The sequence below is a fragment of the Eubalaena glacialis genome, chromosome 2 (genome assembly GCF_028564815.1).
Source record: "Eubalaena glacialis isolate mEubGla1 chromosome 2, mEubGla1.1.hap2.+ XY, whole genome shotgun sequence".
Classification (NCBI taxonomy): Eukaryota; Metazoa; Chordata; class Mammalia; order Artiodactyla; family Balaenidae; genus Eubalaena; species Eubalaena glacialis.
The window spans coordinates 193,679,072-193,704,168 of record NC_083717.1 but is presented as its reverse complement, the minus strand read 5'-3'; the positions used below and the strand labels follow the sequence as shown (position 1 = coordinate 193,704,168).

The window sequence follows — 25,097 nt, the reverse complement described above, 5'->3', positions numbered from 1 at the left end:
AAAACTGACAACCCCATACCCTGGTGCCTCTTTCATCTTTCGAGATGGCTCACACTCTGTCTATGGAGTACTTACCTCCCTGAATAAATCTTTTCTCTCTTTTAAACAAACAAGCAAAACCAGGAAAGACCTCAGCCCTCACCCGTCCTTCTCCTTGTCCCCATCATGCAATGGTTTCACTGTGAATCTCCAGAGAACACTGGCTATGGGGTCAGGCTTTGGGTTTTTCCCCATTCATCCCACCTCACCCTAACTGGGCTGCTCCTATTTCTCGTACGGGTGGTCTGTGTTAATACCAATACACGCCCAGGTTACTACAGAAGTACACCATTTAGCAAATAAACAAAACTATCAAATTTTCACTGGAGTGAAAAGTCTAGTTTTGTCAATACTTTTGACCCACCAACTGCCCAACACATTAAGTAGCGCTACAATTTCAAAAAAGAATAAAGGTGGTCCGTACTCATCCATACTTGAAATTGTCGACTCTGCTTGACAGGGACCACCTGGGCTGCGCACCAGCAGTCACGGCGCCAGTGCCTGTCTTGGAGAGGAGATGCTGTGAGCAGAAGTCGGGGCCAGAGGTCCCGCCTCCTCCTCCTTCCTCGAGACCAGAAAGGAGGATCCAGATGCTGATGGCTTTCCTCTATTCTCCAGCATCAAAGACATAGGATAACATGCCTTTGCTTTTCCAGTCCCGTTCCAGTGTTTTGGTTCAATTCATTAATGCTGTGATACTGGGAAACTCAACCCAGCAAAACGTGCCCTACACACCGAGCGAGGTCAAGACAAGAGGATGTCCTGCACAGCCTTTCAGGGTAACAGGAACTCCCACCCTCTACCCACAGGCTAAGTCGGTATGTGACAAGCCATGAGACAAGCCCATGCCAAGCCTCCAGAGCTCAAAGAAGGAGGGGAGAGGACCAGAGACGCAAAGAGAAGCCAGGTGGGCTGAGGGTGAGAACGCTGAAGACTGGGGGCAGCAGGTGACAGCTGAGCTGGGTGCTGAGGGACAAGCAGAGACTGGCCTGGGGACCCGAGCCAAGGAGGGACCAGCACAGCAGCCCCCAGGCTGCACAATGCATTCGGGGAGTGGGGTGCGTCTGGGGCTGGAGCAGCAGCCCACAGCTCTGGTGTCGGGACATGGCTCTCAGGGGCACCCTCTACCAGAGGACTCCTGGTGCCACGCTAATGAACACAACCGCATATGCTCCTACTTCCCAGCTTATCTCCATGCAGAACATGTCTGCTTTGAGAAAGTATTCACACCTCCCCACGCCTGCTGGCAGCTCCCTCCCAAGAGAGGGAGGGCAAGTCAGTGCAGACCTCGCTCTGGAAAGAGCTGGTGAGCCAGGTGCCCCCCACTAGGATGCTTCCTCTCTGGTCCCCAGGACCTGGCTTCCCAGGGCAGCAGGGTCTCATTTGGTCTGGCAGCAGAACTCTCCCCCGAAGCCTGCCACGGCACTGCCTAAGGAAGTGTTGGCCCTCAGTCCCCCTAACAGAACAGAGGTGCGTTGTCTGAGACGTGCTTTATTGGGATGGCAACGAGAAAGCCTGTCCAGCAGCATGCCAGGCCCACCGCTGCCCTTACACGTCCCGAGCTGGAGATGGGATGGGCCCTCCGTGCCTGCCTTTGTACACACTACGCCCTCCTCTTCCACTGAGCAGACTTGTGGGGCTTCAGGCCATACCTGCCATCTCTACGTGCCTCCTCCACCCAGACTGGGCTTCCTGCTTGGCCCCGAGCCCTGGTGTTCCTTCATGCAGCGCTGGCCATACCAGGTTTCAAGGCTGTGTCTTTGTACTTCTTCCTGTGAGAACGTGCTTCTAGAGGACATGGGTTTTGCCTTATTTTTGGATCCCCAGAGCTCAGCACAGGGCCCTCCAGAGTAGCTGTCCCACCTTAAACCCCCCCAAGTATGAATGTCAATGAAGGAATATATGAACATAAAAACAATGATAGAAAGCCTTCACATCTTGTCCTGAAATATCTGAAAAGAACTGGGGCAGTTTAACTTAGAGAAGCAAAATTCAGGGATGGAATACAGTTTTTATCTTCAAATACTTGAGCCTTGACTAGTTAAAGGCTAGTCAAGGAGAGCAGGAGAGATTCCCAGGGTGGTGCAGGAAGCTGCTGTGCATCCGGAAAACGCAGAACCAGCCCGAACTCCTCGCAGCCCTCTGGCACTGGAGGCACCCAGCAGAAACCAGAGAAGTTCCTGATGAGCAACTGCAGACTTCCCTTCTGTGTGAGGGACGATTCTGGCTTAAAATAACACTCAGAGATGGGTTAAGTGGGTGGGATGTAGAGGGAGCAGGAACGTACAAATGGCACAGGGGAAGAGCCGTGGTATGATCGGTCGTCTCTTTTCTTGGTGACACCCCCAGGAAGGCCTCTACTTATCACCATAGCTAGAAACCACAAGAATGAATATCCAGGGAGCTGGGAGAGGATGTGAGAACCTCAGAGTGTGCAACCACTCAGCCCCATCACACAAACAACCACAAAAAAACAAAATAAATCAGCAAGGTGACCAAACCAACGCCGATGGCATCAGAAGTGCCCAACACGGCCCCCAGTCTCCCCTGCCCTCACCCCAAGAGATCCAGGTCGTCTCAGCAAGCGTGGTCTGGCCTCCACCCCAAGGTGACCCTGCTCTGTAGGAGGCTCCTGCGCATGACAAAGCAGTCAGAGCGGGGGCCACTGTTAACACGCAAGCGAATCTGACGGACCACCTGATTGAACACAGCTCACACGCACTGCCGACCCTCAGGTCGCTACTCTTTCAGCAGTCTGAAATCCAAATGCTACACTAACCGAGCGATTCTTTGTGGCGTGGGACAGAGTATGGCGCTAAGCCAAGCGTTTCAACTTGCAGTTTCACATCTGATGGCAAATGTCATGCGATGCGGGGCCTCCTCCTGTACGTCCCCAGGAACTTGCACGGTCTGAGCCCCACTTGAGCTGAATGACACCATATGGGCATCGGTTATACAGGCAGCTGGGTGAAGAGAACAGTGCACCGGTCACCTGGACTGTGGGCTCCATTCTCAGCCCACCTCTGGGCCTCGTCTATAAAACAGGAAAGGCTCGGAGAGCTGCCGGACACCAAGGAGGATGGGCCTTGTACAAACCAAACATGGCTTCCCACAGCTGCTGCCTGTTTCAGCCTGGGCCGTCGGGGGAGAGGCAGCTACAGGGGAAGCTCATGAACAGCTGCCTCGTGCTTTCCAGATCTCTCTTGCTTGCGCTCCAACATCATCCTGAGCCTCATCACTCAATGAATACTTATTTTGTGCTGTGTACCAGGCACTACTCTAGGTACTTGGGTTACACGAAAAGAAAGGGCTTACATTCTAGTAAGGGCAGGAGACGAGAGACAGAATAAATCTGTAAATGAGGCTGACGGTCAGGGCGGCAGGAGCAGCAGACGGTGAGAGGACAGAGCTGGGCAAGCAGGCCTGGAGAGGCCAGGGCCGGCCTCGGTGGAGGCGGCGCTGTCGGCTTCCTGTCTGCACGCTCACACCAGGCCTGCTGCTTCTCCCCGTCCTCTGCGGACACTGGCAAAGGCTTGGGGCCAGCAAGGTGGTGGCACAGGCCCGTCAACTTTCCGAACAGCAGGCTCTGAGCCCAGAACTCTACACTTTCGACACTGGGGGAATGTCCTTATGAAGCCTCTGCTGGCAGGGCAGTGTCCCCCCGAGAGCCAGAGTGTGCAGTTCAAGGACTTCTGCACCTTGGGCAAGCCGGGAGGGAAGGGAAGAGGACCGGCTGGTGTTCTTTACAAAGACCTGCGCCTGTGCGCGCTGCCGTCTTCCAGACACCTGCCAGGCACCCTGCTCTGCACTGGCCGTCTGGTGGACCCTGCCAACAACCCAGAGTGAGATACTCTTACAACATGCTTTCTGAGGAGGAAACCTGAGGTTCAGAAGCTGGAATCTGGACACCAGGCTGCCCAGGTCAAGTTCGTACACCTCTAGGCCACGCTGCCCAATTCACTTTTAAACAGGGCTCTGAGTCTGTCTGGAGGGAATCCCGAGGTCCTGCTTCGGAATCCGCCCTGCCCCGGCCTTCCTGGCCGTGCAGCCCCTGCTGCAGCAACTAGCAGGGACTGGCTCAATGCCCCCGCTGTGGCCAGGGACTCCCCTACTGCCAGAGGACTTTGAGTTCACAAAGGCCTCCTCGCAATGCCCACCCTGCTATCTGTTCTGGGCCCTAAAGCCGCCCCTGAGAGTCTGGCCCAAACACAAAGAAAGGTCTCGGACTCTCCCACCACAACCCACTCTCCACACACAACACATCTCCTCCTCACCAGGTGAGCTCCCTTCCCTGGGGACATAAGTCTGGCCCAGATGTCCTGCTTGTGCTTTTTTTTTTTTTTTTCCCTGCCGTGCCACACAGCTTGTGGGATCTTAGTTCCCCAACCAGGGACTGAACCCGGGTCCTCGGCCGTGAGAGCGTGGAGTCCTAACCACTGGACCGCCAGGGAAGTCCCACTTTCTGACTGCTGAGGGCTGTGATGCTGCTCTGTCACATATCCCCCAATCTCACCAGTGGCCGGGCAGCCACACTGGGACGCCACCGCACCACGCAGCGAGCACTGCCTGTGAGGAAGCGCCACCTCTGGCTGGCTTCTGGTCTCTCCACGTGGCAAACCAAGACCAACTCACGAAGCTGTTGGATTCTGGCCTCCTCGATGACTGGCAAGGACACCCGGGGTCTGCGCTCGGGGACAGTCACACCTGGACTCACCCGTGCACTGTCAGGACACCTGCAAGGCATGTCACCCTCTTTACGTCGCTCCCTTCAAAGGCAACCATTTCCCTCCCCATTCAAAAGTGGCTGCTGAGCTGTCTAAAGGATCCCATGGCAAATTAGTAATAAAAACAAAAAACCACCCAACAACAAAAACCAAAAAAAGCAAAGTTCTGGACCCTCTGATCCAAGCCCTTCCTCATTTCTGCTGCCCCTCTTGCCTGAGCCCGACCAGGAGAGAGAGCACGTCACAGACATGCCTCCCACGCCCGCGTCTCCCTGCTGCTGCTCACGGAAGCCCCCAGTGCTCCGTGGATCCCACGGTCACCAGGCACCACTCACTGAGCAAGAACTGCCGGGAGAGGGTATTCCAGGGACAGTTTCCACGGCAACGGTAACTTGTTCATACCGCACATGGAGGGAGATTTTTCTTTTAAACATCATTGTTCTCTAGACTTTTGGAGAAACATATGCTGTGGAAGCGATCAGTTGTGCTTCTGAAAGCTAGTCATGTTTCTTAACAGTTTTCTGCACGGGTCTTCACTTTCAGAAACAGAAGGACAGTCTGAGAACAAGGCACGTCATTAAGAAACGTTGTCTTGGTTCCTCTGATTTGCCTGATCTAGATGAGAGGAAAGTCAACCTAACTGGAAGATAAGCCTTATTTTCAAGAGTAAGACAACACTCTGATTGTCAGGTAAATAAAACCAGTAGTACTGCCTCGCCAGGTACCTTACCTCACTTCTGAGGGATTCCAGGGAAGTAAATGAGGAAAAAAGTGTGGCTTTGTCTCAAGTAATCCAAGTACTCTAGAATGTTCCCTTTCAAAATTCACCGTAGGGGACTTCCCTGGTGGTCCAGTGGTTAAGAATCTGCCTTCCAATGCAGGGGACGTGGGTTCGATCCCTGGTTGGGGAACTAAGATCCCACGTGCCGCGGGGCAACTAAGCCCACGTGCCACAACTACTGAGCCCGTGAGCTCTGAAGCCCGCATGCCACACTAGAGAGCCCGCGCTCTGGAGCATGTACGCAGCTAGAGAGCCCGTGTGCCACAACTACTGAGCCTGTGTGTTTTGGAGCCCACGTGCCACAACTGGAGAGAAGCCCACGTGCTGCAACTAAGACCCAACGCAGCCAAATAAATAAAGTAAAAAAAATTCACGGTATGAAGAATAAAAATGCCATATCCTGAGGACGTAGTATCTCAAGGAAGGACATGGGCCCCCCAGTAATGGATGAGATTTCATGTTTTAACCTCAGTAAAGGTAACACTACCTATGCTGCCACTAAACTCAAACCTTCATCAATAGAGCCTTTTACATACAACCAGTTCAGATAACTTCTGCAGGTGAATACTGGTACTACAAACACACACAGTTTCTCATTGGATCAGTAACATATTAAGATGCAGATATGGCTTATGACAAATAAGCAATCAAAAATACTCTGAACATTTGTGTCTGTATAAAGAGTGGCCATTTCATTAGGGCATGTGGTAAACTAATTTCTCCTAAAGGAGTTTAACTTCTAGTATTCAATTTGTCCTTGAAAACATAAACATGGAAAACAATTTAAAACACGTCCAAGGCAACAGGATCAGAAGAAACTCGGCTGCAGCCACACCTTTGCTTGGCAGAGCTCCGCTTCACCCCCGCAGCTCCCGCAGGGCCATCTTGCACAGGAAGCCGTGCACACTGAGCTCTCGGGAAAGTGCATGCTGAAAGGGGATGGGTCTGGAGGAGAAAGGAAAATGCCTCAAGTGAAAAAAGGAGGGGACTTGTTTTGTTTTTTTTTCCTGTAATCACAAAGGTTTGAAAGTACCAGTAAGGTGAAAATGACCGACTCTACTGTTAGGTCAAAGGGCACTGACCCCTCCATCCTTCCCTGACCCTGGCTGGGGACCACAGGCCTGGCGCTCCTCCCACCACAAGGCTCTCCCGCCAGGCCCACCTCTTCTCCCCGTCCTCCCCAGGCACTGTCTCTGGGGCTCAGCACTGGTCCTCTCCTCTGCTCTTGCCGAGGGTTCCTGGGGTCTCTCCTCAGTCTCCACCTGTGTGTAAAGGTACCTCAAACTCGATGTGTCCAAACCTGTTCTCCCACCCCAGACTCTCCCACAGCCCGTCCTGCTTCACAGGCAGCAACCCTCTCCTTTCTGCTGCTCCGGCCAAAAACTAGACGGTCATCCTGGGCTTTTTCTCACTTACCCATTTCTAATCCAGGAGTAAATGCAGTTGACTCTTATTTCAAAACATACCCAGAATCCAACCACTGCCTCACCAGGGCAGCATCACCTCTTACCTAATTATGGCCGACAGCCTCCAAATGGCGTTTCTGGCTTCTCCTCACGCCCTGGGATGAATTCGCAACACAGCTGCCAGAACAAGCGTTTGAAAGCCTGAGGCCGCTCTTCTTCTTCTGTTTGAACCCCCCAGCTGCTCCCATCTCAGAGTAAAAACACATCTGCATCGCCTCCGTGGCCCAGTTGGCACCCTGACCAAACGCCCTCCACTCTGCTCCAGCTCGCTGGTGCGCTCCGGCCTTGGCCAGACACTCTTCCGGGAGACGTGCGCGGACGCCTCCCTCGCAGCCACGCCGCTGCTCAAGCACCCCATCCCCACCCGAGCCCCAGGACCTCTGGAATGCCTGACCCTGCCCCGTGATGCTTTTCATGCCGTTTACCACTTTGTTCCATACTAGATACTGTACTATTGTTCACTGACTGCTCTCCTATTAGGACATATGCTTTAAGAGGCTAGGGATGTATCCCAAATACCCAAAACAGTGCTCTGCCCGTGGTAGACAGTAAGTATTTGTGACTGAGTGACTGTCCAGACTTTCATACTTGGACCACCACCGACAAACCCAGAACCCAAACAGCACACCGATTAATGTGATAATATCCCCATGAGATTAAAGCATCCAACTGACTGATGAGTTCATTACCCTCTTTATGTAACCATGTAGGTGTTGGGAAAAGGCTGTTGAGTCTAATTCACGTACTGAACCACAAAGAACAAGAGAGGAAAATTACATACTTCATGGAGAACAAACCCAGAACTGCCAAGGCCTGGCGTTTCTCCACACGGGGGTGTGCCAGGGCTCCCAAGGCTGAGGCTGACAGCCACTCCCGACTCCCATCCTGCTCAGGTCACCAGGAGGGCCATCTTCTCCCTTTATTGCCTTTGGGGAAAAAAGATGCTAGAAATCACAAAATGTTGGGATCCACGCTAAGGGAAAAGTGGCCCGGCCTTCGCACACTTTCCATTTGCTTTTGTTCAACTTGGTGGTGGAGGCAAAAACACATACTTTTAAGTCACTGCCTTAATCTGAGTCTTAAATACAGTATTAGGAGACAATGCAAGATTTTACTGAGAAAAAGTGAATTTTTAATTATCTTGTGAATCTACTTAGAAAAACACACACAAGCAATGTTCACAACTATAAATTTAAACCTTTTGCACTAAAAAAAAAACACGAAACAACAAACACAAAACCACAGGCATGAACTGTAAACCTGCATTAATTACCAACTAGTCTTAAAGTTAATTCTTAGTAGTAATTCAGTAATTTCCTCCTTGGCAATTTTAATGTTTTAGCACCAAATAATCTCCCACAGAGGTACTCGTAACAACTCTGGTTGCCAGTGTAAGGAGATGCTTCCGTAGCACTACTTCACACACACACCGTCCACTCTCACACCCGCACAGACAGGAGGCACGTGGAGATGGATGTCACACGCTGACTTTCAGGGCAATGGAAATAAGACAGAGGGCACACGTGTCACACGTCTTTAATGTAGTGCATTCGTAGAAAAAAGGCCAGCTTTCGCTCCCAGGCGTGCTCTCGTCCTTATATTTTAATATCATGATTTAGAAGATGCAGACGTTATTGCCTAAATATTATTCTATACATTTCCATCAGTGTTCAGGAAAACACTTTAAATTGCTACTTAATTTACACCATAATTACTGGGTTACAGCTTTAGCTCATTGGCAATTTTGGAAGCGATATTTTTGAAAGCTATGGACGTCCCTGATATCCGCTTAAACCGGACCCCGTTCAGAGACAGTCTTGGCAGCTTGCACACTTCCATCTCCCACTGCACGAGGCTCTCCGCGTGCCCGTCGCCGTGGACACAGAAGAGTAAGAAGCGCTCTCTCTGCTCGTAGTCACAGTTATTGGCGTCCAGCACTTTGCGGATTTCCCGCATCATGTCACTGGGATCCATGGAACTAGTGGTTTTCATGCTCCAGGTAAAGCGCAGGGAACGAGGTTTTGCTTCTTTGTTTTCCTCCTTTTGCTCAGCAGATACGTTGCGACTGAAAGGCACAGTGGCAGGTTTATTCTTAATTGCACAGGAAAACCCACCTTTTCTACTCCACCCAGCTCATGACCAACATCTTCGATACAGCGTAATAAATGACTTCCACGTTTTTCCCGCATAGGCTCCTGGTTGGTAGTCTGTTCCTTTGCTAAGAAGTACTCACCTATTTCTCCACAACCCCCTTCCCGTCCCAATCATAAGCCACAGATGTAAAAAATCTACCAGGCCGAAAAATCTCCACCAGTCATTCGGTGAAAATTAAGAAAGTAATTTGTTAAACAGAACCCTTGGGAGGAGGCAAAGTGGAGAGCGAGCTGAGCACGTCTCCAGAGCCCAGCCCTTGCCATCCAGGCTGGCTGCCGGCGGCAAGGTGCCGGCAGGGCCCTTCACAGGCCAGCTTAGGGAGGTGGCGGCAGCAGCCCAGCCACCAGGTCTGCTTGGCCTGGCTGCTTCTCCTACCACAATTTTTAAAGATTCAATTCATCATAACCTCCACTGTAACTGTTACTCAGGATAACCAGTGACTCAACACAGTTGAAAATCGCTTTCCCGGCAAACGGCCCCAGGTGCTAAGCACAGCTAGGTAAGGGGGTGGGCCATTCTCTCAGTCCCCTACTACCACCTTAGCATTTTTCCTTCTACTTTGTTAATGTAAACTTCCAATTTCACAGTTAAAAAGAATTCTTAGATGACACTACCTTACTACGGAAATAGGAAAATGAAATGTTGAGGCTTACTTGCTGCCGAGCACTGAAATGACCAGTTTGAATGCAAACTGTACAGATTCACAAGGTGCAGGCTGTGACCCCAGGCACGGCTCTCTCAGCAACTCCAACAGGCACCTACCACCTCACTGCTCTGCGGTATTTCATCATTACTGCCACAAACCGTTACTGACATTCTCAATTAGGAGGGTGAATACCTAACACGCTTGTGCATTAAAAACTCACAGTGTATGTATGTTAAATACACTCAATCTTATGGCAAATTCATCAGAGCTGAGAGTGGGCCATAGGTTTTACTATGTATATATCTCTCCCTGTCATCCACCTGCTAACAGAATATTCAGTTTGGTTCACACCTACCAAAACTGTTTGAAAGCTTCCTAAGTATAAAATGCTGTTAAATACTAAATAGGTTACAAAAAAAAGCAAAAGCTCTCTAAGCTGCGGTCAGGGGAGGAAAGACTAAAACACAAGGAAACAGCAATAGCACAGGTAAGGCACGGGCAGTCAGCTAGAGTCCCAGAGAGGTGGAGCCCGCCTGACGGGAGGAGTGCAAGAGAAGGGAGGAGTGGAGCGCAGGGAAAGGCAGGGGGGAAGACGAGAAAACAGCTTCGGGGCGGGGTGGGGTGGGCAATGGCATCTGAGAAGAGCTACGAAGAGCCCATGGGATTTCAACATCATGACTGAGGTGGGAGAAAGTCTGTGTCTAGAGCAGAGGAAATCTCTTAAGTGAAGGCAAGGAGGTATGGAAAGCACAGAACATGTCGAGGGCAAAATTGAAGGTACCCACGGACTGGAGCTGAGGGCACAGTCTCACCCCCCCCCCCGACAGCCGCTGGCATTTACTGAGCCCTTGATCCTCAGCATACCAGGAGGTGGGTTCTGTGAGTCCCTCCCAACTATGGCTGGGGAGACAAACTCAGGGCAGCTAGACTTGCTCAAGGGCAGGTTGGGGGATGCTGCCTGACTCTCACCCCGAACTTCTATATCAACTGAGGGATTTGTGTGGGGGGGAAACTGGGGCTGCTGAAGCCACACAGGGACTTGTATGGACATGGTCGGCCAGGCGATGGGGCCACTGCAGGTTTTCATTCAGGGTAGTCATATGATCAGAGCTGGGTTTTAGGAAGACCAGGAAGAGAGGAAACGGGCTAACAAGGACCTGAAACAGCATGGTGGCGACTGGCATAAAAAAGGGCGCAAGTGGAAGAAATCTGGAGTCCTGAGCCCATCTGGTGACTCCCCCCGCCGCCATATCCATGCAATGACAGGTACAGAAAATTTAAAAGCAAAACACTCAACTACATAATCATTCTTTTTTTTTGGCCGCACTGCACGGCTTGTGGGATCTTAGTTCCCCGATCAGGAGTTGAACCTGGGACCTAGTGAAAGCACAGAGTCCTAACCACTGAATTCCCTACGTAATCATTCTTAAAAAAAAAAAAAAGACATCTAATTTGAAATATGAAAATTCTCCTAGGGAATTTCCTAGAGGTCCAGTGGTTAGGACTCGGTGCTTTCACTGCCAGGGCCGGGGTACAATCCCTGGTCTGGGAACTAAGATCCCACAAGCCACATGGCGCAGCCAAAAAAAAAAAAAAAAAAAAAAATTCTCCTAAATATTCTGCTTTCATTCCTTGAGACTAGAACTATGCCGAGAGTTCTCACCAGGTCGACAATGCTCCAGACTCCCAGACCTCACCTCGGGTCAGGAGAGCTCAGGCAGGAGGAATGCGTTTTTGTTTTTTTTTTTCTAATTACAAAAGGAAATTTATTTCAAAAGCATAAGGGAACATTTACATTTGAACAAGGGGATATACAGGTGTCTCGCAAAAGAAAACTAATCCATGGCATGAAGTTTTTCGTTCAAATTTTTGAAACAGAAATAACCTAAGTTGTGCACTATTGCCTTAGGAAAGGGAAGGGGAACAATAAGGTGGTAAAGGAAGGAACACAGTCAACTTAATATCAAACTTTAGAAAGTAAAGTCACTTCTGCTCAGCTTTGAGCTTACAAATATTAAAAAGAAAAAGAGGAAAAATTACACTTAATGTTCAAATTTATATAACTGTAGTCCCAAAACAGCATCTATACTTGAAATGGCTTTAGGCCACCGGCTGATCTGCCGCTGAGGTCCAGGCTACCTGGTCACAGTTTTCAAATGGCAATTCCACGTTCCTATGCCTAGGAATGCGTATTTTAATACCCAAACACCAGTGAGAACCCAGGTGGGGCTGGGACCCGAGGCTTCCACCAGCAGGTGGCTGCAGCACTCCAGCGCCCTCACGTGGCTGCCAGGTGCCGGCGGCAGCAGCAATGCTTCCTGACCACATACTGCTGGTGGCACTAAGCGATCCCACCTGGAGCAGGGATAGATGCAGAACGTTCAGAAAAGGGTGTTGCCTCTGCCGCAGAAATGAGGTAAATACCTATAAAATATTTTAAGTAAAAATCGTTTCCCTCACCTTGAGCCCTCATATCTCCCGTTCCTCTCATATTCAGTTGGAAGCCTCAATGAATAGAATGTAGAAGCACAGAGAAGTGGGAAAGAGAAAAGATATCTTACACACCAGTACATGACCAACCCAAATATAAACACAGACATTATAAAATGAACAAATCCAAAGCACTTTTTGGTCACCAGCTGAGCTTATTAAAACTCGTACTCTTGTAGGTGTGACTCTGCCAGAGGCCATCCCCGTGTGTTCACGAAGGCCGTGCAGGAGGCTGGCTGCACACCTGCTTCACATACACAACAGGTATTCCTGCCCAGCTCTGGAATCTGCGCACACTCACGGCCTTCAACTGGAGGTATTCTTTTTAATCACTACCCAAAGTATAGTGGGTTTCCAATTAAATAATCATGGAGTGGAGTTTCCCACAGGAAGAAAGCACTCTTCCCACGGTTTCTGATAAAGAGCTCACGTGAACAAAGCCTCTCCGTGACCCACTGGTGGCCTCCACATAAAAACCCATACCCTGGCCCTCTGGTGAGCTGAGAGGAGCAGGCACGGTGTGGCTGCAGTGGCAGCTTTTCCCCTCAAGGGTGTGTGCATCCCGAGACAGTGAGCAACGCTTTTGGTCTCTTGAGCGTCATCATCAAAAAACTATCTACCTAGTAAGAATAACATTTACTACAGTGCTTTAAGTAAAAATGAGACATACTTTCTTCAGAGGTTGGTGGAAAGTGCCTTTTAGATACAATACTATTCACTCTTCAACTCTTGGAAAATATTAAAACATTTCTGCTATACAGTTGCCCACGTCTGAATTTCTGAAAAACCCCAACAAATGAGGTTGTAGGTGTGAATTTTACATTTATTTCCAGTATAAGGATATTAGCTGATTTATCTGTCATTTTAAAGCCTTTTGCTAATGCAATCCTTCATGAAATAAAAAATGACAGCTAACACAATTACCACTTACCGTTTGCATGCTTGAGGCTAATCATTAATTGCACACTGTTACTGGACATCTCATTCTTCAAACAGAAGCATGCTAAGTGTTATTAGTATGAAGACAGAATTATTTGGATGCTAAATAATTCTACCAAAGGAAGAAAATGCACAGAGCATGCGTAGGCCTCTTGTTACATGGGTGCCACAGTCCCTTTAAAAATGCCTGACAGAGTTAATCTCTTTCTTTCCAGCTTCCTTTCAAAGAAGTATTTAGTTCTCAGCAGAAAGTTTAGTGTTTAAGGAAAAAAAACAGGGCTAGAAAGCCAAACCTGATGTTAATTGCAGGAGCCATTTCAGGGTGAGGATTGAAAAAAAAATGTGTATATATAAATCCTACCTTTTGATAAACCTGAATGACATGTTTCTAAAAGAAATTAAGCCAAAAAAAAAAAATTAACAAAAATGAGTTGCACAAGTTAAATAGTCAATTACAGATAGAACAAAAAACAGCAAGTAAAACAGGGCTCCTCTCCTGTCCAATGAACAATGAAACAGCGACATTTGATGAAAAAGTAAAATTATCACAAATAATTGAGTATGTGATCTTTTAAACAGAAATATAAAAAAATCTGTACTTGTAAGAAAAAATTTAGCAGTAAACATTGACATTAACTATAATTAAATGTTTTAAGGTTCTTCAGATGGGTATACCTTAAGATAATAAAATTCAACATTTTGTGTTACAGTCATTTGCAATGTACTAGAAATAAAATAACATTCCTCAACTTTCTTCAGAATATCTTATGAACAAAAATATCACCTTATACAGAAACATTAAAAATTTCATTATAAAAATATTTATCCATGAAGAGAATCATTACGTACTTCAGGAAGATGATTTAGACATTAACAGAATGTCTGTTACAATGGTGTCGTATAAATCACTTTTTAAGAAAAAAAGTCATTGGAGGTTAGGTTTTTTTCCCTTCCAGTTTTGATATAACTGACATACAGCACTGTAATAAGTTATTGGGAGTTTAAAATGAAGTAGACTTTTTAGAACTTTAGATATCAAAATGAATGAAAATTAAATGACAACAGTGGGGGGTTCATTTTTATGTTTTATGTAATAAACAGAAAGAGCTGTATTTAAAAGAAGTGACTCTGCTCGTTAAAAAAAATTTAAGGAGATGCTTAGGTTGTGCTGAACAGAATTTGACAAAAGAAATTTCAAACTATGGCTCAGGCTTGTATGATCATGCAATAAGCATTCCTGGGTGAGTGTGAGCTGGGCTTGTCAAGCTATCTCTAAATCTCAGTTCTGAGACAGAGCACAGGAGGCACTCAAATGTATCTGAGGATTGACTGAATTAGTAACTTCCTTCGTTGTTTTTCTCCCCTAATTTGGGATGACTTTTGCATTGCTTCAGATACCTACCAATTTTAAAAGTATCTAACTACTGGAGATAACCGCCAACCACTCCATAATCAGATCAAAAGTAGCATACAGCAGGATTACACACAGTAGGAAAGATCATGCACGTGAAAATTGATTAAAAGGCCTTTAAAACGTATTTTCATTTCCGAATTTTCTACCTGAGAAAAGTCAAGGGGACTGCTCAGGTACCATAGGACTGATTTTCTTAACTTTTCCTCCCTTAAATCCCTTGAGGTATAAAGAGGAGGAAGCTGCGGGATTAAGGCTCTCACACTCCGCCCGGGACCACGTGGATGACTCTGAGGAGCACAGAGGCACCTGCGTTTGTGCCCGGGCTGTCCTGCCTGCAGAGTATGGGTGACTCTGAGCGCCCTGAGCCCATAGCTCTCTAAAGCTCTCACAACATCCAGGGCACAGCCAGGAGCAGAGGGCGAGTTTTCTGATGCCAGTCCCACCACGTCACAGCAGGTCTCCTTGCGGCATCTATGTGCCAACACCTGAGCCTTTCCGGCACTAGAACTTTAACCCTCACAATTATTGTTAGGAGAGGATAAGAAGCTGATGCTGCGGCAGCAAGAACTCTGACTGCTTTTAAGAATGAACTGACTACAACTGAAGTACAGCACCAAGGGAGGCTACGCTACAGGTCTCAGTCTGCAAACTAACAAACAGAAGACTTTCTGTAAAAATTTTGGGGTGGAAATTATAAAATCAGATGACCCCCTCTAGAATATCTCAACAAGAAGCCTCAGCCTTCAATTTCAATTCAAATACATGAAATAAATTTAATTAGAAAATGTGGGGAAAGGACTCACGTCTGTACCAGTGCTTTACCGTTTTCTGCCAGGGGCACCACACAGCGGGTTCAAGGCTCTCCTGGAGCCGTGGCTCTGACTCAGCACTCTTCTGCTGTAGGATCCTGAACATGTGCCTTTCTCTCTGTGAACCTTGCCTCCAGTTTCTTCTATGAAACTGGGACAATGTCTATTCCACAGGGTAGATTACGGAGATTAAATGAGTGTGTGAGAGAGAATGCATGTGTGTGCATACACACATACTTATTTATGTATATAAAATAAGTATTCCTATATCTATAAATCTACAGACATCTCTTTAGCTTAGCACATAGGAAGCATTCAGTATATTGTGGCTGATGTTATTTTTATCAATGATAGTATTAAGATGACCAAAAAAAACCACGAAGGAGGCAAACAAATAAATTCAAGGATTTTAATGATGTGCAAGGCTTTATTTAAAGAGCCCATTATTGACCAAAATGTAAGGACACAAAGCTGATTGTCCTGTGACTGAAGCTTAGACAGACCTGACTGCCACACATCCCTTCTGTGCTCGGGAACCAGAGGGCAAAATATCAGTTGACATTAAGCAGCCTAGGCTCCGAGGAAGGAGCTAAGGCACAGGGAGGCTGGGGATAGCACCTGGGATGACCCTGAAAGGAAGCAATGCGTTATTTTGGGGGTCATCAGACTCTTCTTGGGTTGAACTCATTGTCTCTCTTGCTGGCCACAAATAGGTGCCCCAAATCTGGCAAGGCCCTTCAGACCATTCTGCTCTTCTGCCCAGCCCGGAATGGGATGTCTCAGCAAAGGGGCTAAGAGAATAATAGGGTAGACCAGAAACTCTGGACTCCTCTGACCTCTAGTCAATGCTAGTGGGTAGCAGAAGTCCTCCCTAATCTGGTATTTGACATCTGGACAACGAACAGATCATCTGGGGAAAGACAGTTTAATGTGACTTGTCTAAGTTTTAGATGACTGATTTAAGATAAAATTACTGGGGGAGACTGAAAAGTGGTATTTAGCTTACAGGTTAAATAAAGAAGACGGCACGGAACAGATCAGTAGGCTAATGGGCCACAGGGAGTCAGAGAAGAGAGGAGGAGGGCGTGTATCATTTTAGACTCTGGGAAGACCCCACTGTTGTTCTGTGAAGAAGACACAGGTGATGAACCAGAAGGTCTGTAACAGGCAAAACCTGCAGGACACCTCGGACAGACTAATCCACAGAGAGGCTTAAGTTCAAAGAATTTCCTCTGGGTGTCCTGGGACTGCAGGGGCTCTCAGGTTTCCTGGCTAAAGGTGCCTTTGCTTATAATGCAGAGTGCTATCTTTTCTTTTTCCTCTTATAGCAGCCAGTGTTTCTAGGCTTTGCAACCTCTAGACTAGATTCTGGAAATAAAGTTACAAGTACCTCAAGGGACCTTTAGAGATTTCCCAAGGCCCCAACTGACAGTCTACAGGACATACAAAAGATTTTATACATGACCAGATACTAGCTTCTTCCTGAGAATAAGGCAAGGATTTTATCTCCAAAACTATTCAATATAGAATGTTACCTTCTTCTCATTATAACTCAGGCCAACAGAGAGAACAATTTCAAGATTGAAGCTCTAAGAAACTTAGTGCTCCTCAACGACACTGGAATGCAACGAGAGAAGAGGAAATGTCTCTCTCCTCCGTGTCTAGGGACGATTACACCATACACGTCTCCCTCAGTGGCTACTTATGGGGCGCCAGCCCCCGGACTACACTGGATCTGGGGTTTTGCTAAACTGAAGTGCACACACCATGTAGAGAGATGTGAGATTAAAAGGAAAAGTAATTAAACAACAACAACCTCCCAAGTGCTAGAGAACTTTTAGTGTTGTGAAAAGACTCTGAGCTCTATAATTTCTCTTCTGAAAGGTTTTAAAAGTATAGCGTTAGATATGCAAACCAGAACAATGTGAGCTAAAGACAAAATGAAAAGCATCTGGGCAGTGGCTTCACACAACGAGGAAGACGACACTTCTCCTTTTGCCCTTGTGTTTGCTCCAACCAGCACCACCTAGGCACTTACCTCCTTGTGAGTTTGGAAGTTAATTTACTAAAAAGATTAGTGGAGCCTCGGCTTCGAGTCTGCGACAATGGTGTGGCTTCATGGGACAGGCTGGGTGAAGCAGGCGGGCCGTTATATGTGGCAGTGCGCCGCTCCCGGGGCTGGCCGTGGAAAGTGCTACGACTGGCAGTGCCTCTTGGGAAGCGGGTTCGATCTGGGGTGGTGGCGCTGCTAATACTGTGTGTTGAAGCAACTGGAGCTCTCTGGTCAGGAATAGTGCTTTGAGATCAGAAAATGACAGATTCTTAGATCTCTGTTCACAAAACCCTGGCTTTGTAGCAAACATGGCACACAAACATTTACAATCACAATATACCTTTGATATAGAGTGGAGAAAACCAGTTATATAAATCCAGAGCCAAGGGGTATTTTATAGGACTTAGGAGCAAAAGGTAAGTTAAGTGGCAAAGGGTGCCAAAGGAATAGTACATAAACAAAACCTCATGGAGTTTAAGGGAACAGTACACACATATTTTCAAGGACAAGATTAATGCAGGGAAATTCTAGAACAAAGAACAGCTAACTCAAGCTTTTCTTCCTTTGCTTCCCTCTCAAATTGCTTACATGCAGAGAACCTTGCCAATACAAAAGAAATAAAGGCTATGCAGGTGAAATTGAAGAATAGGCAACTAAAAAGTTCTGGAAGCACAAAAATGGCATAAGTACTGTAAAATTCCACATGCTGAAAGCAACTTGGAAAGAAGGGGGAATTTCTTACACCCTTTATAGTATGCAAAGGCATGAAGACACAAAGATGACCAGGGACACCATGAGACAGGATGTGCTTAACTAAAACCACACATAGGAAGGACACTTTGTAGACAACTGGAACAAAATCTTGGACTATAAAATCCACAGCACAAAATTAAGAAGCAGTGGGTACACATTAGTTTCACAAGGAATGTGCATTTTTCTTACATAGCCTTGAAGTTATCTCCTTCACTGTCTATTGGAGGTAACATCATCTTGGGGTGCCCAGAGCCTGACATGGACATCGACTTGTGATGTCGCAGCCGACAGGTGGAAGATGTCTTACAAACAGAGGCAGGGCTAGCTGCGTAAGCGAACATTTCCATCAGGCTGGGAGGGGGTTTGGGTTCAGGCAGAGGCAGAAACAACAGTATGATGGACTAGTGACAAAAAGAGCAACTCTTGTTCAAAGCATATAACCTTCCTCCCCAAACCATCTCGTCTTTGTCAAGGAACAAAAATCTCTTAAACCTGTTTTGGGGATTCTGGAGCAATTGCTAATCTGTATCTGCTTTTTTTTAAAACAGCAATTTAAAAAGTTTATTAGCTTTAAAGAAAAGAAAATAACATCATACATGTTTGAATATTTATGTGAGAGGGACGATCTCTTCCGAGCTATGTATAAAATTAAGCCTACCCTAAAAGAGATGCCTCCATTCAAATCAAAGTGAATCTATAATATGAGCACACTATGCTCTTGACCTGTTCCCAAAGCACACTGTCATATTTTAAATGGACTAGTAAAATCACAGGTATAGTAGTAACTAGTTGTATTTATCAAAGTATCCTATGTTGTTTAAATATCCTATGTTGTTTGTATTTATCAAAGTATCCTATGTTGGGCTTCCCTAGTGGCGCTAGTGGTTAGGAATCTGCCTGCCAATGCAGAGGACACGGGTTCGAGCCCTGGTCCAGGAAGATCCCACATGCCGCGGAGCAACTAAGCCCGTGCGTCACAACTACTGAGCCTGTGCTCTAGAGCCCGCGAGCCACAACTACTGAGCCCCCGTGCCACAAACTACTGAAGCCCAAGCGCCCAGAGCCCATGCTCTGCAACAAGAGAAGCCACCACAGTGAGAAGCCCGCGCACTGCAACAAAGAGTAGCCCCCGCTCGCTGCAACTAGAGAAAGCCCGCGCGCAGCAACGAAGACCCAATGCAGCCAAAAATAAAATAAATAAATTTACTAAAAAAAAGTATCCTGTTGTTAAAACCTTCCTACTCAAAGGACTTTCACTTCTTTATAAACAACACTCAGAATTCCTAAGGGGTCAACAGAGCCCCATTTTTCAAGGTGGGAAAACTAATAAGAGCGAATTAACTGTTTATAGACAGAAAAAGAGTAACAAAAGTGGCTACATGTCTGCAGTTTCACCTGGCACAGACAGCTATGGGACAAAACTACCTAAGGGAGTTTCCCCATCCTTAATTCCAGCTCAGTCATCGTGTCCTTGGAATTTCAAAGGGGCAGTTTCTTTCCTTTAAAAGATAATCAGGGATTTAGAATTCTGATCATACTCTTTCAGTGACTTTCTACAGAAATCCTTTCAAAGCCTGAAACCTAGAAACATCAGGTTCTTTCCCTCATGCCCCACATCCAGAGCAACTGGGACATCTTGTTGGTGTCAACTTCCTAACAGCACTTCAACGAGCCCGGGCCTCCCCACCTCTACTCTGAGGGTCTTCGTGCAGCGCTTCACCTCTCCCACAGGCCCAATCCTAAGTCATCTGTCTTTCCTGGTCTCCAATTTCACACTTTCCAATCTGTCTACCATACAGCTGTGAACTTTCTAAAGCACAAACCTGACCTTGTCACTCATTGCTTTTAACCATGCAAAAGCACACTGCGTCTTCAGGATAAAGTTCAAACTCCTCACCCTGGCATCCAAGTCGCATCCTCAGGTGCCCACAGCTCGGCCCTTGCCACCTCTCCAGGCTTGACCTTCCACTGTTACCTCCCGGAACTAGACTTTCGGGCCCACCTGATGATGTGCAGTCGCTTGGTTGTGCATCAGGTCAAAGAACTTTTGCAGGAGCTACTCTCCGCGTCTGGAGAGCTGGCATCTATTTTCATCAAAATCCAACCCAGAGGTCATGCCCTCCGTGAAGTCTCCGCCGGCGCCCTCCCCCAGCAGGAGGACGCATTCCACTCTATGTGCAGTGCGGGCACCTGCCACTGCACACCACACTGTACCGCAGTGACTCCCGTCTGCTCACGCGCCCTGGAAGCACGGCCTGCAATCGCATCGTGTCCCCGGGGTCTCCTAACTGAAAAGGTACATTAATGAAATGAGCCACTGGAATTCTAACAGTCTCAATATGAAGGAGACAGGTCTTTGTAATAAACTGCTCAAGAAGATCTGCTTGTCCCTGTGTTTCTGTTTGACAATCCTGCCCTCTCACTTGGGGGAGTGGCTTATAAAGATTAAACATAGATTCACTTTTGTGTTTTTCACAGTCTTTTCCTTTGGCAAAAACACCTGAATTCTGTTTTGGTAGAAATAGGTTCTTGGTCTCTCGATGTCGTTGACTCCACCCCAGACTTTCCCAGCTACCCTGGCCAGTGACAGATTAAGAGATGGGCACATGGCCAGAGCCAGACCAACAGGGCCCCAGAAGACAGCCCCAGGGCTTCTGCTCGAGCAGAGCTGAGTGTGGGAAGATGTCAAGGTGATGCTGCTGAGCCCATCAAGGAACTCCTGCAGAAGCAGCAGAGCTATGAGGTGAACCCTGACTCTGTCCCTGGACTTTCTTAGTTATAGGAATTCACAGGTGCCCTTTTTCATTTAAACTTGTTTGGACTGGGTTTCTGTCACCTGCAACACAGAGAGTCCTAAGTGATTCAACTATCTGAAGAAATGCTTTGTTGTTTCCAATATGCACGTACAGACATACATACACATAGATACATATAATTTTACTTTAATAAGTTACAGATAAACACAACTGTCTTTTGTGCTCTATTACCTGTTCCGAGCAGGTCAAGAGTTGTCAAACACATTTTATCCCCCTGCCCAGCTGCTGATGTTCTCTTGCCCAAATTAGGAGCTAAGATCAACAGATGCATTAAAAAAAAAGCAGGGGAAGAAGAGGAGGCAGGGGTTATTTGGCATCTCCCCTGGAGAATATAAATGCGCCCAAAGACTCTGGATAAGGAAATGGCTTTCCTCGTCCAGAGCAGGGAGATGCTCGGTCTATTCCCCGTGAGGCCATTGCTCCCTGGCTGGACAGTGAAGGCAAGATTGTGTGGACAGACGCTTTGCAACAAAAAACTGACCCTCCTTAGAGTCAGAGGCCTTCTTAAAAAGGAAGTGTAAATTGATACATTCATTACAAATTATTAAATTTTTACATAATCTTAAAGGCAATTAAATGAATTATTTCTTTAGAAATTTAATCATGTCACATTACGAGTTCCACAAAGCAAGCAACAAAACAGATGTGGTTTTTTTGACTTCTAAAGTAGGCCTAGCACCTCAATTTAGGAAACAGTAAACTCAATAAATGTCTGCTGAGTGTCAAGTCTGTACAAACTCACAAAAATTCTCTTTACAACATACAACCCCAACATCACCATGGGCGGCATCAAGTTGGACAAAATTTCTCCCCCAGAAAAGTGGCAAAAACGATGGTTACAGTTCATAGACCTCCCCACAAGAATCCACACAAACAAAACAGTAACTGCGTTATAGTTTTAGCAGTTCTGGGTCCAAGGAAAAATCATTTTTTAAACCTTAAACTTACAGAAATAGTATGATTTCTTAAAATTCACATTGTGTGAAGGTCCTGTTAATCTTCTGGTTTTATATCTATGCCTGATAATCTTTTTTTAATTCGAATCCACTTACTGTTATTAAAGGAAAGGTATTTTCAATTTGTTTGGTATGACATCTATCCCATATCAGAACATTCTGATATGAAATACTTTGGTTGCTGACTCAAAGCATACTCAGTGATTGGGCAAAAGCAAAACTAAAAATACAATCCAAAGATACATGTGTTAACTGTGATAAAAACTTCTTTGCTCATTTAGTTTTCATTAGCCACGATCATTCTCTTGTTGGAATTCTGTAAAAACACTCACATGTATAAGAAAAGAGTCCAACATATTGAAGGCTAAAATGGGAATTAATGTCCTTCTTTCAGAAGTTAACATAGATCCACGCATCCTGTACCTCACTAGTATTGCAGTCAAGGAATAAGATATATATGGGAGAGGAAAAAGCAACAATCTGCCAAAGAAGTCATCTGCGCACAAAGAAGGCTCAGTGCATAATTTATGACTCAAGCATCTATTTTAAGGGTGAGAAAGCTGTCGCATTTAATGCCTTCTTTAACTGCAAGTAAAAAATATGACCACCAGTTTGGCACTCAAACCTCCAATATTTTCCAACAATTTTTCAATTCATTTGTAAGACAGAAAAAGAAAATCCAGATATTATTAAAATCATGGGTCCCAGCTTGTGTGGCTGGAGGCTCTGTCTGACTGAAGATAAAGACAACACTTTCAGAAGCAAAGCATTTAAAGAGGTGATGCTAACACATGCCATAAGGCCCAGGTTGGGATAAGGAGGAGGCAGCCCCATTGAGGAAGGCGTCTGCAGGTAGAACACAGACAGGTTATGACTCCAAAGAAATCAGAGTATTCCTAAAACTATTTCCAAAGAGTGAACTGAATAACTGTAGGGAAGGAGAATTAGAGGAGTAGATGCACACACAGAAACACAAATCAAGGGAGCAGACCTAGATCTTGGTCTTAACAGCTTTTTAAATAAAAGTCTGACTCTGTACCTCAGAGAATTGTATATTCTAAAGTTCAAAAGGAATCTGATAGAATAATTCAACAATTTAGAAGAATCTTAAAAAGAAGGGTCATGAAACAACATTTTTCTAGTTCTACAGACTAAAATCCGTAACATATTAGAAACTTTTGGGAATTCCCTGGCGGTCCAGTGGTTAGGACTCAGCACTTTCACTGTGGGGGACCCGGGTTCAATCCCTGGTCAGGGAACTAAGATCCCATGAGGCCAAAAAAAAAAAAAAAAAAAAAAAGAAGAAACTTCTAAGTCTTCTACTGATATCTCCTATTCAATCACTTTGAACTAGAAGAAATTTGATAGATTTGACAAAGTAACCGTAAGAAAAGAAAATTTACCAAAGAATAGACTACTATTAAAAAATAAATATACCAGTCACTAATTTATAAGCTATCTAGCCCAGTTGCTTTACTCACATTATTAATAGTTCTTAATCATACGAAAAAGACAATGTTAAAACAAGCACACACATAGGAATCAGAAGACAGAATACCAGGATGTAAATATTTCTAAAAATTCACTGAAAAATGAATGTAATCTCACATAGTAAGCTTTTACCTTCATGTCAATTCAAACATAAGTGGTCTGTGGAAGAGGGGAATGATAAAATAGTCTGGTTTTAAGGATGAAAGAGGATAGAAGAATTTTTGCTTAGGTTGTTATAGAAGTTACTGATCAAACATTTCATTTGACTGATGAGATCTAAAGGAAACAGAAATCTTATAATGCAATTTCAGAAAGTAAATGTCAGAAAAAGAGGAAAAACAATTTTGATGCTACACATGAGAATGTGATATGACTAAGCAATGTTCAGAGAGGCCAGGGGACAATGAAAGATGATGTGAATTTATTTTATGGATTTCTACTCCAGAACTTTATCTGCTCACTTTGACCTTATCTCACCATTTTGAATTTAGTTTTACACTACTTTTCCAAAAAGAAAGAAGGAAAATCATGCCCATTTGGGAAATTTGTTCTATATAGAATATATTTAACTACTCTACCAATCCAACTCCCCCCACCCACTTTTCCCTCTGCCCAAACTCAGCTCTACTCCATGGTTTCTGGATGTACTTAATCCCACTTTTCTGACTCTATTTCTTATTTTGAAACCCCAAGAAAATTGTTTGCATGATCTAACTCCTTACTGATATACTACTTTGTTAGTATTTTAAATCATGCTTATCCAATGTATGATTGCCTCCCTACCAGATTAAAATCATTCAGAAGACTGCACTCTCCATTTCTCTGGGATACTCAAGTGTGTCTCTTTTAAGGTGAAGACTGTGTTACTACTCGTCCACCATGCCCCTCTGATACACTGCTGACCTATACCTGAAGGCTCACCCACCCCACCAGGTGCTCCACATCTTCCTGAGGTGTGGCTCCTAGTCTCAGGTCCTCATCCTTCCCCCTTCCAGCCTTGGTTCAAGTTATTCATGTGCACAAAATAGTCTCCATCTCCCTGTTCATAATTCTACAATTAAACCATAGCTTACCATCTATTTCCTCTGGGAAAGCTCCCTGCTTTAACTCAACCCTTCCAATCATCATACACAGCTGGCCAGGAGGATAAGCTCTGGACAATGAGAGGAATTTGGAATTCTAGGATCGCACTAAAACTCTGCATTCAAATTTAACTTACCATTAGCGAATACTTACCACTATTATTTGAATTTTGATTATAAAAACTGAGAAGCAAATATCATTCTTCCATTTCTCTTGGGAAAAACAAATTTTCTTGCCAACAGGTAAAATTTCATACCTGTTTTCTTTGCCATTCTGAATTACTGAATGTCTATCAGCTGTAGTTCTTTCACTGCAAACATAAGTATTCCGCCGCGTCATTCCACCAGATGCTGTATTACTCTATTAAAAAAAAGGGCATTTTGGTCTTAAACTATTTAGTAAGTATAGTACAATGGGAAAAAAAACCCACCTAATTTAAATAAACGTGAATACTCTTTAAATAAACCTACACTAAAATATCAA

General features: G+C 45.6%; 1 protein-coding gene across 7 annotated transcripts in view; it reads right to left on the bottom strand.

Annotated features, from left to right (window-relative positions):
* Nucleotides 1-8,530: 8,530 nt before the first annotated feature.
* MARK3 (microtubule affinity regulating kinase 3) overlaps nucleotides 8,531-25,097 on the bottom strand; it is a 108,983-nt gene continuing 92,416 nt past the window's right edge. For 3 of the 7 annotated variants that reach the window (XM_061181317.1, XM_061181320.1, XM_061181321.1), the window contains 5 exons: nucleotides 24,871-24,974; nucleotides 17,501-17,758; nucleotides 13,601-13,627; nucleotides 12,271-12,315; nucleotides 8,531-9,075 (listed from right to left, as the gene is read on the bottom strand). In XM_061181317.1, coding sequence (XP_061037300.1) covers nucleotides 8,730-9,075; nucleotides 12,271-12,315; nucleotides 13,601-13,627; nucleotides 17,501-17,758; nucleotides 24,871-24,974 — 780 coding nt within the window. In that variant the 3' untranslated portion in view covers nucleotides 8,531-8,729. The remainder of the gene's footprint in view (nucleotides 9,076-12,270; nucleotides 12,316-13,600; nucleotides 13,628-17,500; nucleotides 17,759-24,870; nucleotides 24,975-25,097) is intronic. The other 4 variants (XM_061181319.1, XM_061181323.1, XM_061181318.1 and 1 more) reach the window with 3 other exon arrangements.